The sequence below is a fragment of the Pongo abelii genome, chromosome 4, assembly GCF_028885655.2.
Source record: "Pongo abelii isolate AG06213 chromosome 4, NHGRI_mPonAbe1-v2.0_pri, whole genome shotgun sequence".
Classification (NCBI taxonomy): domain Eukaryota; kingdom Metazoa; phylum Chordata; class Mammalia; order Primates; family Hominidae; genus Pongo; species Pongo abelii.
The window spans coordinates 37485878-37503509 of NC_071989.2; the positions used below are offsets into that span (position 1 = coordinate 37485878).

The window sequence follows — 17632 nt, forward strand, 5'->3', positions numbered from 1 at the left end:
CCAGCTACTTGGGAGGTTGAGGCAGGAAAATTGCTTGAACCCAGGAGGTGGAGGTTGCAGTTAGCCAAGATCACACCATTGCACTCCACCCTGGGCAACAAGAGCAAAACTCAGTCTCAAAAAAAAGAAAAGATTGTTTGAGGCCAGAAGTTCAAAACCAGTCTGAGCAATATAGCAAAATCCCATCTCTAAAAAGAAATAATTAATAAATTAAAATTTAAAACTAAAAACTTTATAAAGATCAACTTGTCCCAATTTTGTGATTTTAACAAGCCACGTTCAATAAAAACGAATCTAAGCCATTACTTTTCTCAGATTCTACTCATTCACAAATAGTCATAAATCGCCTCCTATGTTTCAGATACTATGCTAGAACAGTATCATAGAGTAATGGCCTCTGTATGTTTTAAATATTATATGTTTTAAATATTATGTGCAATGCAAAAAAAGTTTAAAAAGGATTTGTTTACTATATTACCTGTTTTAATATGAAGTGGGGGAAGAACATTCACATGATGAGGGGGCAAAATGCAAAGCTGCTGATTGGTGAAATAGGCAGCCATGAAACGAGCCATGGACTGGACGACTCTCACTGCTGCCTCAGGATGAACACCGCCCGCCAGTCCACACTCAAAATGAAACTTCGCAGCACCTAAGGAATACAGCAATGACCTAAGAAGATTGTGATCAACTACCAAAAGTAGTAATATTTAAGTTCCCAACATTATACAAAAAGAAAATTGTAATACGTTTTTTCTGAGATGAGCACCCATGGCCAATACAAGCTGAATTATAATAGGTACCATACTTCTTAAAGACAATAAAACCAAAAACAATTACAGTTGACCCTTGAACTTCACGGGTTTTAACTGCACAAATTCACTTATATATACAGATTTTTTTTTCCATAAATATACTAGAAAATGTTTTGGAGATTTGTGACAGTTTGAAAAAATTTGTAGGCATACCACATAACCTAGAAATATCAATAAAAAAAAGAAAAAGGTATGTCATGAATATAAAAAATATATGTAAATAATTATTTTATCATTTAGTACCATAAAATACATATAAACTATAAAAAGTTAAAATTTATCAAAATTGGCTGGGTACAGTGGCTCATACCTATAATCCCAGCACTTTGGAAGGCCAAGGTGGGCTGATCTCTTGAGCTCAGGAGTTTGAGACCAGCCTGGGCAACATGGTGAAATCCCACCTCTACAGAAAAATACAATAAAAAGAAACATTAGCTGGGCATGGTGGTGGTGCGCACCTATAGTCCCAGCTATTCAGGGTGCTGAGGTAAGAGGATCGCTTGAGTCTAGGAGGCGGAGGCTGCAGTAAGCTGAGATTGTGCCAGTGCACTCCAGCCTGGGCAACAGAGCTAGATAGACCCTGACTCAAAAAAAAATTATCAAAATTTACACAAACACTTACAGGCCATATATGGCACTGTTCACAGTCAAGAGAAATGTAAACACACATAAAGTATTAAATAACTGCATAAAATTCATTGTAGTTCCTACTGTACTACTGTATTAATTTTGTAGCTACTTCCTGTTGCTATTTTGAGGAGCTCAAGTGTTGCAAGTATTTGCTTAAAATACTGTCTAATCATCTCTGCATGAGCAGTTCATGTCTCTAGTAAAGTGCACATGGCAATAAAAAGCAATCTTACAATTCTTGTGTAGTTCTCATCACGTTTAGTGCAGTACCATAAACCTTGAATAACACCATAAGACCTACAGGAAGTGCCACCAGAGATCCTGGAAGTGTTCTGAATAAGCAGAAAAAATTCATGACATTACAAGTAAAAGTTGAATTACTTCAGACATACCATGGATTGAGGTCTGCAGCTATGGTTGTCCACCATTTCCGACAATTAATCTTGGAAACAGATAACATAAACTTGTGGTATCAATAAATACAGTACAATACTGGAAATGTATTTTCCCTTATGATTTTTTTTTCTCTTTTTGAGAGAGAGTTTCGCTTTTATTGCCCAGGCTGGAGTGCAATGGCGTGATCTCAGCTCACCACAAACCTCGCCTCCTGGGTTCAAGTGATTCTCCTGCCTCAGCCTCCCGAGTAGCTGGGATTATAGGCATGTGCCACCACACCTGGCTAATTTTGTATTTTTAGTAGAGACCAGTTTTCTCCATGTTGGTCAGGCTGGTCTCGAACTCTTGACCTCAGCTGATCTGCCCGCCTAACTGATAAGAGGAGCTCACTGAACCTAAACTGTTTGTATAAACAATGTGGTTTATGCTGAACATCTGTTTTCCCTCTGAGAGTGTAGAATTTTGGTTTGTACTAAGGCAGAGGGGTTTATGTGACCAGCCCCCCAATTAAAAACCCTGAGCACTGAGGTTCTGATGAACTTCCCTGGTAGACTATATCTCACATGTGTTGTCACAACTTGTCACTGAGGAAACTAGGGACATCCTGTGTGACTCTACTGGGAAAGGATTCATAGAAGCTTATTCCTGGTTTTCTCCAAACTTCATACCATGCACCTTTTCCCTTTGCTGATTTTGCTGTTTCCTTTCACTGTAATAAATCATAGCTATGAGTACAACTATATGTTAAGTCTTCTGAGTTCTCCTAGTGAACCATCAAATCTAGGGGGTAATTTTGGGGTCCCCAACCCAGTAAGTATATGCTTAATATATTTTAAGCAATCATCATTAAAAATTAAGACAAATGAGCTAGGCACGGTGGCTCATGCTTGTAATCCCAGCACTTTGGGAGGCTGAGGTGAGTGGATCACCTGAGGTCGGGAGTTCAAGAACAGCCTGGCCAATGTGGGGAAACCCCATCTCTACTAAAAATACAAAAATTAGCTAGGCGTGGTGGCAGGCACCTGTAATCCCAGCTACTCGGGAGGCTGAGGCAGGAAAACTGCTTGAACCTGGGAGGCGAAGGTTGCAGTGAGCTGAGATAGTGCCATTGCACTCTAGCCTGTGCAACAAGAGTGAAACTCCATCTCAAAAAAAAAAATTAAAACAAATGAATTACTACAGGTCAACTTATCATGAAAGTTAAATCATGTAAGGACAATATTGCAAAAATAAACAAATAAATAAAGACTATCCAGTCATTTAAAAAGTCATATATATAAGTCTTTCACCCTGGGTACAGTGGCTCACACCTATAACCCCAGCATTTTGAGAGGCTGAGGTGTGAAGATCACTTGAACCGAGGAGCTCGAGATCAGCCTGGGCAACATATCAAGACTCATCTCTACAAATAATAAAATAAGTTTTAAAAATTAGCCAGGCATGGCGGGGCACAGTGGCTCATGCCTGTAATCCCAGCACTTTGAGAGGCCAAGGTGGGTGGATCACGAGGTCAGGAGTTTGAGACCAGCCTGACCAACGTGGTGAAACCCCGTCTCTACTAAAAATACAAAAATCAGCCAGGCGTGGTGGCGCATGCCTGTAATCCCAGCTACTCAGGAGGCTGAGGCAGGAGAATCGCTTGAACCCAGGAGGCAGAGGTTGCAGTAAGCCAAGATCATGCCACTACACTCCAGCCTGGGCGACGGAGCAAGACTAAGTCTCAAAAAAAAAGAAAAAAAAAAATTAGCCAGGTGTGAGGCACATGCCTGTGGTTCCAGCTACCTCATTTCCCAGCAGACTGATTTCTTGGAATTTATCTTAAAGAAATTATTAGTAATACTCACAAATATTTAGGTACACTGCAGCATTATTTAAAATAGTAAATACATGGCAACAAAATGTACAATAATGGGAAAAAGATTCAATAGATTTTTTTTTAGTTTATTGGCACTGGAAAATATTCATCATAATATTAAATTTATAAGACTATCCAGCTCTGGTAATATATACATATACATGTGTCAAAAGGCACTAGACAAAAAAACTAAACTTGTAAGTGATTTTGTTTCCTTTCTACTTTTCCATATTTTCAAAATTGCCTAATATGAACATGTATTACTTCCTTAATGAACACAAAAATTTAAAAAGATAAAAATCAAAAAGTAAGCCAAGCACAGTGGCTCACACCTATAATCCCAACACTTTGGGAGGCCAAGGTGGGCGGATTGCTTGAGCCCAGGAAGTCAAGATCAGCCTGGGCAGCATGGTGAGATCCCATCTCTACAAAAAATACCAAAATTAGCTGGGCGTGGTGGCACACACCTGTAGTCCCAGCTACTCATGAGGCTGAGGTGGAAGGATGGCTTGAGCCCAGGCAGCAGAGGTCAGATAAGCTAAGATCACTCAACCACACTCCAGCCTCGGCAACAGAATAAGACCATATCTCAAAAAAAAAAAAAAAAAAAAAAAAAAAACCTCACAAAATGAGACATTTATAAACAGTGGCTGAAACAATCAAGAATGAAATTATCAACTCTATTTAGAAATTTCAAATACATTGGGCCTTTCAGACACATTCATATATACAGTAAACATCTAGCAGTCTACCACCCTATAACCATTATAAATATATTACATGTTCATTCATATAGATCTTTCCCTCTGGTTATTACCTAATTTAAATATACGTCTTTGAAAAAGTCAATCCAGATACTCTGCAATCTCTTAAACAGATTTTTTTTTTTTTATTTGAGACGGAGTCTGGCTCTGTCGCCCAGACTGGAGTGCAGTGGTGCCACCTTGGCTCACTGCAAGCTCCACCTCCCAGGTTCACGCCATTCTCCTGCCTCAGAGCTGGGCCTACAGGGGCCCGCCACCAAGCCCGGTTGATTTTTTTGTATTTTTAGTAGAGACGGGGTTTCACCATGTTAGCCAGGATGGTCTCATCTCCTGACCTCGTGATCCGCCCACCTCAGCCTCCCAAAGTGCTGGGATTACAGGCGTGAGCCACTGTGCCCGGCCCAGATTTTTTAAAAGACTAAAAGTATCCCGGAAAATGATTTTTATGATTTCACTAAACTGCTGTAAGCAATAGTTAACATACTAAGGAAAAACACTTGAGTACCTAAAATTATGTCTAACAAATATGGTTGTAAGAAAGCAATTATACTATCAGCTCAGCAGGCAATTACTATACTGTTAAATCCTGGGGATTCTAAGATTTAAAAACAAACAAAAAACCTCAACATAGTCCCTGCTATTGGGAAGCTGAGAGTCCAAAATCCAACATAATATACTTAATCACCAGAGAGGTAGAACAACCAACTTTTATGCATAAGCAATTTCATGTCTACACTATAAATACAAACTAACAAGTAAACATACTGAATTCTGTAGACCTAGCCACTCGAGGCGGCTGAGGTAGGATTACTTGAGCTCAGGGGTTTGAAGCCAGCCTGGCAACATAGGGAGACCCTGTCTCTTTTTAAAAATAAAAATAAAAAAAAAAGCATACCTGAAAAATCTTTATTTTCTTTTACAGGTAGTTGGGACCATCTCAGGATTTCTCTTGCTAGCTGATCACACAATCCTTGAGCATCATTTAAATTATAGCTATAGAGGTAGCAGTATAAGAGAGAAAGATAATAGCGTATCTGAAGAAAATACGTCCTTCTTCCTCCTGAAACAAGAAGTAAGCTCACCTTAAAAGTATGTAAGCAAAGGAATGCCCTTGGTGTAGTGCTCAATTGACAGGAGTGTGTAGTTTGTGAAAATTCATCAAGTTGTACACTCATGATATGTAAACTTCTCTGCATCTGTTTCACACTTCAATAAATGATTTTTTTAACAGGTGATCTGGGTACATTATATCCCCAAATAAAATTGGAATTATTTTACTCAGAAAGAATGGATAAGAGGTAGGCAACCAGCAGTTTCAGTCTTCAGATATGTAAAGGCAGTTGTCAGGGGCTCCTATCTTATATTTTTTAACATACTTTGCTCTTTTTCATTTTAAATTCTAAACAATTTATTTTCTTTCATCTCACCCTAGGATGACTTAGATTTTATCCAAAGAAAGCTGCAAATTCTTATCATCTTAGCATTAAGGTCTACTAATAACTTTTATCTCAAGTATACACAGTATGAAACAAAAGGGAACATGCCACAAAAAACTCCAAGGAACCATATGTGTATCAAAGGGATGGCCAAAGAGACTTACTGAAGCAGAAGAAACAGTTATCCAATAAGATAGGAGCCCCTGACATCTGCCTTTACGTATCTGAAGACTGAAACTGCTGGTTGCCTACCTCTTAGCCATTCTTTCTGAGTAAAATAATTCCAATTTTATTTGGGGATATAATGCACCCAGATCATAATTTCTCCCTAGATGTGGCCATGTAACAATGTGACTATGTTCTGATTCAAGAGGTAACATTGTATACAATTTCCAGAAAAGCTGCTCAAAGAAAGGTAAATCAGCTAGGAAATGCAACCTTTCTAGCTCTTCCAACCTTTGTCCTATTTGCTGCCTAGAACATGGATGTGATAGCTGAAGGTCCAGGAACCATCTTAGCCTACGTAATGGCCTTAAGATTGGAAGCAATGCACTAAAGATGATGCAGCAGAAAAACTAAAGGAGACTGGGGCCTTGGTGATACCACGGAAACACCAAATCAGCCCCAAACTGCAACTTCTGCCCTCCTTTCACAAAGGAAAGCCACTCTTTCTCTGTTGAAGCCACTGCTACTTTCAATTTCCATTACTAGAAGCCGTTCCTAATGGATGTAGTTGTAAATGAAATAAAACAAAATGTCCATAATGGAACTCATTACAAAAACTTTTCTATATCCAGAACTTCAGATCTCAGTGAATGCTGCTCTTCTTCATCCAGATGGACAATTCCCAAGTCAGAGAACTACACTAGCCTTCTTTCTCCAAATCTACTCAATCACAAGTAGACTGATCAAGCCTATTAAATAACTGTCAAATGTAACCTCTGTTCTCCATTACCCTTGACATTGCTTTGGTTTCAAGGCTTCTCGTCTGACTGATTTTCTTGCCTCCAAGTAAAACCCATGTCCCTATATCATAGTCCTGCAACTGACCTTCCACAACTGTACCAAAGTGATCTTTCTAAACGGCCTGTCCTTATTTGTACAAGTCCCTTTCCTACCTAAAGTGTCTTAACTGATTCCACTGTCTTCAAGATAAAATCTTAATTCCTTCCACTCCATTAAAGACTCTCCTTCATCATCTGTTGTCCATCTGCCTCTCAACTTAGCTCTTATGATCCTATCACCAATATCACATATACATATATCACATAATCTAGTCCTACTAAACTACTTGAAGTTTACCAAATTGCCATGGTTTCTCAGGCCTTTTTGGTTTTGGAACACTATATACTCTGTTAAGCCATTCCCATGACCTTAATTGGCCAATCTCTACTCAATTTTAAATGTCAACTCCAAGAGGCTTTCCCCAGACTGATGCTTGCACTCCAGCCTGATTGTATTGAGGTGTTCTTCTGTGCTCCCTAAACATCTACCATAAAACATAATGAGAAAAGTGACTGTAGGCAACTTGAAGGTAAAGTTATTTATTTCAGTTAACCCTAGTGCCTAATACAGTGCTGGGCACATAGCAGGCACTCAACAAATACTGGTTAAGTAAATGAATTAATGAAATATACAAAGCCACAGCAGTCAGAAAAGATATGTAATAACAGACCAAATCTGACAACGTAGGAGTTGCAGTCAGGGTTCCAGGGTCACCAGCTGAGAACCTCTGTCATCTCAGCCATACCCTCAGCTCTATATCATAAAAGCTATAGCTTGTTTCTAACATCCACACTCCATATCCTTATCAAAAACCCCACGAAGCCCATACTTAATGCAACGATACGTTTAACTTACATACAATTCTTAAAGTTAAATTACTTAAAGGCAAAAAGCCCTTGCTCCATGTTTCTCTAAGTCTGTAAGAAGGTGGTGAAATATATGACCTATAGTTTCCTATTGAGATACTTGCAGTCTCTCTAAATGACAAAAAAAAAAACACACACATTATTTTATTTAGGCTCTAAATCTCATTTTTCCCATCAACAATCAACCACAGGCTTTATCACAAATCAAAGAAAGGACAGAAGGAGACTTACCTATAGATCACTGAAAAGATTTTTAGTGTTACCAATTCCAAGGTTAAGAATAATTTTAAATAAGTATTCATGAGTGTCAAGTTGCCTACAACATGTATTCTATTGGCATTAGGATATCATAAGCACTCTGAAATTTAGAATTTTTTTAAGGTCTATAGCAAGCTAAAAGATGTCCTGCTAATATAATGGCACATATTTTTTGGAATTTAGAATTACTGTTAAGGTCTACAGCAAGCTAAAAGGAGTCCTGCTAATATTATGGCACATATTTTTTAACACTCTCCTACCTTTCTCTTCGATTTCTTGTAGAGCTTTTTTCCACAGCTGAACAGACTTTTCATATGATCCTAATAAGAAACATTCTTCTCCTAGAAAGTTTTTAACCAACAATTAGTCATAGTTAATTATATTACTTCATAAAAATTTACTTTGTTTTAAAATTCAGTTAATGGAGCTCAGCCAGAAATTATTTTGAAAAACAAGTCATTACAACCAATTAGAAATTCAAAGTCTGGTTAACTACGTCATTTATTCATGGAGTTAGAAAATATTCATAAGATACTGACCATTGATAGATTTAAGTTCTAAGGTTTGATTCAAGCAATCTCCAGTACTCTGTAGGTTAGCCTGCAAATGACATAACAGGGACTTGACAGTAGATGCTTCATGTGTCATCTTTTCAGTTAACTGACTATCAGCTTCAAGAACTCTTCGATTTAATTGTGCTTGATACCATAAAGTTTTTCTGTACAGTATTCTCCAGAGAATAAGCAATCTGCACATAAAATCAGGTAATTATCAAAAGCAAATTTTAGGCTAATGATGAGTTTAGCCTCCTTTTCAGCCTATTTTTTTTTTTTGCTTGTATTCTTCATCAGTATAACATACCTACAAACTGATCACATTTAAATATAGTGCAAAATAAAATGATCAAAAAATGCCTTATATAAAATCTTCATAAATATTTTAAGCACCTGTAATCTTCTTTTTTTTTTTTTTTTTTTTTTTTTTAAGACACAAGGTCTCACTACGTTGCCCAGACTGATCTCAAACTCCTGGGCCCGAGCAATTGCCCTACCTCAGCCTCCCAAACAGGTGAGATTACAGGTATGTGCCACTGCACTCCAGCCTGGGAGACAGGGTCTTGCTCTGTTGACCAGGCTGAATTGCAGTGGCTCCATCACAGCTTACTATAGCCTCAACCTCCTGGGCTCAAGCAATCCTCCCATCTCAGCCTCCCAGGCAGCTGGGACCACAGGTGCACCACACTGTTTTTTTTTTCTTTTCAGGCAAGGTCTCCTTCTGTCGCCCATGCTGGAATGCAGTGGCGTGATATCTACTCAATCTCTGCCTCCTGGACTCAAGCGATCCTCCCACCTCAGCCTCCTGGGTCGCTGGGATTACAGGCACATGCCAACAGGCCTCGCTAATTTTTTAGTTGCAGAGTTTCATCGTGTTGCCCAAGCTAGTCCTGGGATCAAGTGATCCACCCGCCTCAGCCTCCCAAAGTGCTGGATTACAGGCGTGAGCCACTGCGCCCAGCCTAATTTTTTTAAGAGGTCATTTTTTTAAGAGGTCATTTTGGCCGGGCGTCGTGGCTCACGCCTATATCCCAGTACTTTGGGAGGCTGAAGCGGGTGGATCACCTGAGGTCAGGAGTTCTAGATCAGCCTGGCCAACATGGTGAAACCCCGTCTCTACTAAAAATACAAAAATTAGCTGAGTGTGGTCACAGGCGCCTGTAATCCCAGCTACTCGGGAGGCTGAGGCAGGAGAATCACTTGAACCGAGGAGGCGGAGGTTGCAGTGAGCCGAGATTGCGTCATCGCACTCCAGCCTGGGGGACAAGAGTGGACTCCATCTCAAAAAAAAAAAAAAAAAAAAAGAGGTCATTTTTTAACAGTACTTAACTAAACCAAAATCTTTCAACATCATGGTTTTCCGAGACTCAGAAAATATGTATTGTACAATGTTTGGCATAAATCTTACAATTTTTTTTGGCAAACTAAAAGTGTATACATTTATCACGTATAACATGACATATTTAACATGATGTTTTGAAACATGTACTTAAATATTTTAAAAACTAAAATCTATAATACTGAGTGCTAACAGATACAAGGTTTCTTTCTGGGGTGATAAAAACGTTCTGGAATTAGTGATAATAGTTTTACAACCTTATAAATATACTAACAAACACTGAATAGTACATTTTAAGATGATGAATTTTACAATATGGGAATTGTAGCTCAGTTTCTAAAAAAGTAAAAAAAACTAAGCTAATAGTATCCCAGTATTAAAATAAGTGATTATACCTGTGTCCTGGCTGTTGCACAGGATTTACTACTTGAGGATGAATCTTGAAAAATGAGTTCCAAGACCAGTTTTTCTGAAAACCACTATCTTGAAACATTTGAAAAATAGGTACCACCAATGAGTCTTGAGCTGTTATTTTACTTCCATCAGCTGATGCTGAAATAACTTCAGGTTGAAGAATGTATACACCATTTAAACTGTCAGCTACCATTTTGAGTAAATAAAAACAGGCTAAAAGTTTCTCTGAGAATAACTGACCCTTTTGTTGCTGAGTCAGCAAAAGTTTTATAGTATTTGAGGTCAGCTTTATCAAATGCCCCACATCTTGTTTGTATCTTATATCCCAATAATGGATTGATAAACACTGATGAAAAAGTTGAAAGATACAAAGTATCCATGCATTATGTCTTGAGCTTTTGCTTAAAACAAGATCAAGTTTGGGAAAAGGACATTTTATAAATTGAAGAATGTAAAAAAAATGAGTGATACAAACTACTATGTAATTTAACATTAAATTTTTTTCTGTCACAGTTTTTGAAATTCCTATAGTCCATGCTGCAAGTAGACTTTTCTGGATAGAATGCAGTTCTGCAATGGTTCTATCTGTCTCCTCACTATCATCCTTTGCATGTATCGTATCAAACATAGATGCAAATTCCAATCTTCCTTCCGTCATACTACTACACAGCACATCATCTCTTTTGTTCCAAAAAGGAAATAAGTTGTCTGGAAAGTGTCCGCCTTCGTTAGTTTCTTCTGCTTCAAAATCCTAAAACATGAGGGGAAAATAAATGATACTTAATACCATTTAATACCTTATCAATAGAATCACTGTGGCGTTCTTAAATTTCTCTTCCCTTTAATAAGAGAAAAACAGAATATGTTTCTTGGAATAAAGTCATAATTGTTCCAAGTAAATAAAATTCTGCTACTAAGTACCTGAAAATCTGCTGTATTTTCATTTAAATTTATTGTTTCTTCTGCCTGCAAGAATTTGGGGACAGTGAAATCGGCTGAACTTTCATTTCCTTGGTGTTTTAACAGGCTAGACCTTAGGGAATTCAGTGATCGCAAGTTCAGTCCTTTGCCTTTTGGCTAAAGAAGAAAAGAGGAAAGATTTCCAAGAGCAAAATGTTATCTGTAGTTCTATTATAAGCAATTAAAAATTCTATAGACAACTGTATACAATTCAAGGACGTTATTGTCAGTAAAGTTTTAAATTTGAAAAGAAAAAGGCAACTTTTCCCAATGATATAAAAAAGCACTATACCTTAGACAATATCACACTTTGATATATTTTCTCAAGCCTCTGGGTTGAATCAAGTAGAAGTGATCTCATGTGTACTGATGGAGATAGGCTATCAAGAAAGCGAAGGGTTGTGACCATATATCCATCAGATATAACGAGGTAGGGTAACCGTGAGTGTGCTTTTATAGAAAATCTCTGTCTCATAGGGTCACTATCAGAAGCTGATGAATCAACACAATTATTTGAATCTTGGAACGTAAACTGCTGTGGTCTAGTAAACAAACATCAAAATACAAGAATCAGTAAGAGAAAGATCTTCAGGAAAACAATAATGTTTTTCAAAAAAAAAAAGAAAAAGTTACAGAACAATGAAAAAGCAAGCAGGTGAAACACACAAAAAATATTAAATGTGTTTATATCTTTCAGGAAAACAACGGCGATTAAGACAAAATAATATATAGGTTCATGTGTTTTTAAAATTTTCCTAAACAGTAGCATTTATTCTATTTTGTATTTATCTACATACAACCTATTACAGAAAATAATTCAGGCAGTTTATTTTTACCATTAAAGAGAATTAAATAGTTAACTTTCCTCTTACCATATATTTAAATATGCTTACACAAAATTATGAGGTATCAGTATACTTTTTATTAAAGAGGAGAAAGAAAAAAGTTGAGAAGATTTGGAGAGAATGGTGGTGAGTAAAATTTTACCTATTTAAATTTGAGTTTCCACTTAATTTAAACATACATTATTGTTATGATGTACCTGATTCTGATTACTTAATATCACTCCTTATTAAAGTTGGGGCTTTACAAATATCAAAGGAACAAACCATCAAAGTATATTGTAATTTTTTTCTGGTTAGGCAACTATTCAAATATAGATTTTTTTATTAGCCAAATGGCAACAATAGAAAATTGGCAATTATAGGACATACACCCCACAGACATCTGTAGAACCATTAGAAATAATGCCTAACATGCAAAGATGTAAAAGATATACTGTTAAATCAAAAATGGAAAATAGTAAACAGGATATATCACATTATCTAGTTTTTAAAAAAGAAACTAATATTGCTATTATCATTGTTATATGAATATTTTTAAAATTTGGGGGACAACATACTAAAATGTTAGTAATTGTTACCTTTGAAGTATAGGATTACAAGTATTTAATTTTCCACATTATTTAGTTTTATAACATTTGATTTTTGAGTGCTAAAATAAATAATGAATACTGTATTTTCATAATCAGAAAAAAAGCAGTTTGGAAGGCCCCAAATATTAATTTTAAAAGAGAATATGAGAAAATTCTAATGAACTATGAATTAGACCATAACAAGTAAGGAAAAAATACTTTCACTGCAGGAAGTGACACGTTTTTCCATTAGCATTGCCAATTGCTAAAAATTGTCATCTTTGGGAAGCCGAGGTGGGCGGATCACGAGGTCAGGAGTTTGAGACCAGCCCGACCAATATGGTGAAACCCCATCTCTAGTAAAAATACAAAAATTATCTGGGCGTGGTGGCATGCGCCTGTAATTCCAGCTACTCAGGAGGCTGAGGCAGAATTTCTTGAACCCGGGAGGTGGTGGTTGCAGTAAGCCGAGATCACACCACCACACTCTAGCCTTGGCAACAGAGTGAGACTCTGTCTCAAAAAAAAAAAAAAAAAAAAAAAATTAAATGTCTTTTTTTGCTAAATATAATCAAGGAGGCCGGGCGCGGTGGCTCAAGCCTGTAATCCTAGCACTTTGGGAGGCCGAGGCGGGCAGATCACGAGGTTAGTTTGAGACCATCCTGGCCAACATGTTGAAACCTCGTCTCTAAAAAATTAGCCGGGCGTGGTGGCGGGCGCCTGTAGTCCCAGCTACTCGGGAAGCTGAGGCAGGAGAATGGCGTGAACCCGGGAGGCGGAGCTTACAGTGAGCCAAGATGGGGCCAGCGCACTCCAGCCTGGGGGACAGAGCAAGACTCCGTCTCAAAAAAAAAAAATAAATATAAATATAATCAAGGAAACACCCTACCTCAGTTTCCTTTCTATAAAGCAAACGGAATAGATTAATTTCAAACGTCTTTTCCAACTTTTCTGTCTTGCAAATAGTTATGCATATGTGTCTAGCCACATATAATCAACATCAATAACAACAAATATTTACTGAGCACTAACTTTATGCCAGACAATGCTGATTTATAATTATGTATTATCTTACTTCATTCTCTAAACCCTAAGACACAATTAGTGTCACACTCATTTCACAGTAAAAGAAACTGAGGCTTAAAGAATAACCCTTCTGCAAGACTGGAGATCAAAAGAAATTTTTAAAAATAAAAAAATTGGTCTAGTGCGGTGGCTCATGCCTGTACTTCCAGCACTTTGGGAGGCCAAGGTGGGTGGATCACCTGAGGTCAGGAGTTCGAGACCAGCCTGACCAACATGGTGAAACCCCATCTCTACTAAAAATACAAAATTAGCCAGGCGTGGTGGCACATGCCTGTAATCCCAGCTACTTGGGAGGCTGAGGCAGAAGAATCGCTTGAACCCGAGAGAGGGGGCTGCAGTGAGCTGAGATCACACCACTGCACTCCAGCCTGGGCAACAAGAGTGAAACTCCATCTCAAGAAAAAAAATAAGTAAAAATAAGAATGAAAATTTAAAAATTGAAAAAAAAAAAGAATAACTAACCCAAAATCATACAACTAATAAGTAAAAGAACCAGTATGTGAATCTTGATCTGACTCCAAAGCCAAATTGCTACTTCATCTCACAAGTAAAAATTATAATATGATACATGCTATCCAAGTAACAAAATATCACATGTATCCCATAAATATGTAAAATATTGTATATCAATAAAAAATAAAAATAATTTTAAAAACTACAACAAAAATTAAAATACGGCTAAATCCTACAGTTTTCTATCCATTTCCAATAACTTTTTCCCTTTGGGAAAAAAGTAGATAAATCCATATGTCAAGTTAATTTTGAGTTATTAATTTTCTAAGTGCTATTATTTTATAACAATAAATGCTATATCATACTTTTATTAACTTTTATATCAAAGAAGATAATTTTTCATGCCATTAAATATTTTAATAACTTATACTTACTTAGTCACAATGTCACATTTTCACCAGGATTAAGCCACAAAAAGAAATAGAAGAAAACTATAAATAAGAAACAGATATTGAGACGACAGACTCAAAGAAAAAGTAAGACAATTTGAAAGATGAAATTTTTTTTAAATACACAGTAAAAGTAATACAAAACAGAAAAAATCTATAAACAAATTAACACAATTCAAATGTCTCACCTATACGTTATTAGTGGATGAAGAGGAATAAATTCTGCTGGCCCAAATTCTATAGAGCAACCAAATGTAATTAATGTTAGCAATTCACCTTGGCAGGTCAATAAAACCAGAGAGCCACGTTTTAACATACAAGCCAGAAAAAGACTATCATGCGTCCAGCTGATATCACCTACCCAGTAGGACCTATAATAAATAAGAGACAACATGTTTAGAAGAGATACTTTACAATGTCTATGATGATTTAAAATGGGCTGTACCAAGCAAAGGTGTGAAAGTTCAAAAAATGAGGGCAAAAGAATGACTAGTAATAGACAATTGCCATACACATTTCATGAATTTTACTTCCTAGAATAAAGGAGTTTGTTCATAAACATCTATTTCAACAATATTCCAATTAGAAATTCATAAGCAATTAAAAAACGAAAAAATTCGGCCAGGCACCGTGGCTCAAGCCTGTAATCCCAGCACTTTGGGAGGCCGAGGCAGGCGGATCAACTGAGGTCAGGAGTTCAAGACCAGCCTGGCCAAATGGTGAAACCCTGTCTCTACAAAAATACAAATAAGCCAGGCGTGGTGGGGGGTGCCCATAATCCCGGCTACTGGGGAGGCTGAGGCAGGAGAATGGCTTGAACTGGGGAGGCAGAGGTTGCAGTGAGCCAAGATCGTACCACTGCACTCCAGTCTGGGCCACAGAGAAAAAATATATATATATTCCTAAAGAACTGAGCTTTTTAGTCACTCACATATTAGAATGAATTTTAATCCTAGTAGAGTCTACAATCAAGATCTACTGACAGATTTCAAGGCCACATCTGTCCTCTCTGCAGGCTGTTAGAGTCCCTCTCAACAGCAGACTCTCCCTCTTACCAAAGCTCTAACTGGTACTACTCCTTAACTATTTCGTGATTTTTTAATTTATTTTATTTTTATTTTTTAAAATTTTATATTTTAACCCTTATTCCCTTCTTTTCACAGGTGTTATATCTAGTGATACTAATGTTTAATGAGAACAAAAAGTAGGTCCTTCTCAGAAAATGACAGACACTAAATCAAAAAGACCACTGAACTGAGACGAATACTTTCAAAGTATTATGAATAATATGAATGAGAAATTTACCAAAGAGAAAGGAACTTGTGGAAAGTAAAAGAAAATGAAGAGGCAGGGCTAGATAAACCTAAAAACTCTGAAAATGCATAGAACAGCATGGAAAAGTATTCAGAAAAAGAAGTTAGAAGCTGTAAGAGGAAATTCTCCTACTCTGTAATTTTGCATGGATCCTGGTGGTAGCTCATGTGCCATCCCAAATCAACACCTATGTTACTATTGACTCATACGTACAGGATGCATATGTAGGGACTTGTTTAAAAAACTAGGCTTGGCCAGGCACGGTGGCACAGGCCCGTAATCCCAACACTTTGGGAGGCCGAGGCAGGTGGATCACGAGGTCAGGAATTCAAGACCAGCGTGGCCAAGATGGTGAAACCCCATCTCCACTAAAAATACAAAAAAATTAGCCATGCATGGTGGTGGGCACCTGTAATCCCAGCTACTCGGGAGGCTGAGGCAGAGAAGTGCTTGAACCCGGGAAGCAGAGGTTGCAGTGAGACGAGATCGCACCACTGCACTCCAGCCTGGGTGACAGAGCAAGACTCCATCTTGGAAAAAAAAAGACTAGGCTCTCTCGGCCAGGTGCAGTGGCTGTGCAGTGGCTGTGATCTGTAATCACAGCATTCTGGGAGGCCAAGGTGGGAGAATTGCATAAGGTCAAGAGTTCAAGACCAGCCAGGGCAACATAGCAACACCCTGGCTCTACCAAAAAAAAAACAAAAAAACAGTCGTGGTGGCATGCACCTGTAATCCCAGCTACTTGGGAGGTTGAGGCAGGCAGGGGGATAGCTTGAGGCAGGCAGGGGGATAGCTTGAGGCAGGCAGGGGGATAGCTTGAGCCTAGAAGTTTGAGGCTGCAGTGAACTATGATCACGCCATTGCACTCCAGCCCAGGTGACAGACTCCAGCCCAGGTGACAGAGCAAGACCTTGTTGCAAAAAAAAAAAAAAAAAAAGGAATACACTCAGATCAAGATGGCTGACTAGACACAGGTAGTATGTAACTCCTCCATGGAGAGGAACCATGGACTATCTTCTTACTATTAAGTAGTAAGTAAGACTAAGAGTGGGAAAAGGCTCCTGAACACAGGGAAGCAGTAAGAGAAAAATCCGCAGGGCTTCTTACCCCAAAACAGGCTTTCATAATCTCTGAGTGGGAGAAACCTTCAACTCACTAGGGCCTTGGGCCTGACATATGGAGCTGCCTAAAGAATGCTCAGAGACATTGCTCCAGAAAGGGAAAACACATGGAATCCCACAGGCATCCAAGCCTAGAGCAGCCTCAGAAAGCCTAGATACCGGGGATCTACAGACTTGGCTGCTACTGCACCGCTTCAGGGAGCAAGAGGGGAGACCAGGCACTCTCAGGCACTCCTGGGAGGCTCCCTATCACCCTGCTGTGGGCTGCTGTTGAGATTGAGATGTGAGCAGGCTGCATTCCTCACAGCTTCTTGCCTACACTGCTTGCCTGGGAGGGATACCACCCTCTCTGGTCCCAGGCCCAAGGTACCATTTTGACTGTTTACAGCTGGGCTACGACCCACCCTTGGGCTGAGTTTGGGCTGAGGTGGCTGCAGGCACCACCCAACTCAGGGAACAGGGGAGACCAAGCTCTCCGAAGCACACTTAGGAGAATACCCACC

General features: G+C 38.4%; 1 protein-coding gene across 16 annotated transcripts in view; it reads right to left on the minus strand.

The window, feature by feature from the left end:
• CPLANE1 (ciliogenesis and planar polarity effector complex subunit 1) overlaps nt 1-17632 on the minus strand; it is a 149939-nt gene that overhangs the window by 115170 nt on the left and 17137 nt on the right. For all 16 annotated transcript variants that reach the window (XR_008525217.2, XR_008525216.2, XR_008525215.2 and 13 more), the window contains 8 exons: nt 14883-15065; nt 11585-11834; nt 11254-11409; nt 10314-11083; nt 8565-8773; nt 8286-8366; nt 5356-5520; nt 479-652 (listed from right to left, as the gene is read on the minus strand). Coding sequence is in view for 13 of the 16 variants with exons in the window: in XM_063724087.1 (XP_063580157.1) it covers nt 479-652; nt 5356-5520; nt 8286-8366; nt 8565-8773; nt 10314-11083; nt 11254-11409; nt 11585-11834; nt 14883-15065 (1988 nt within the window). In the remaining 3 variants the exon portion in view is untranslated. The remainder of the gene's footprint in view (nt 1-478; nt 653-5355; nt 5521-8285; nt 8367-8564; nt 8774-10313; nt 11084-11253; nt 11410-11584; nt 11835-14882; nt 15066-17632) is intronic.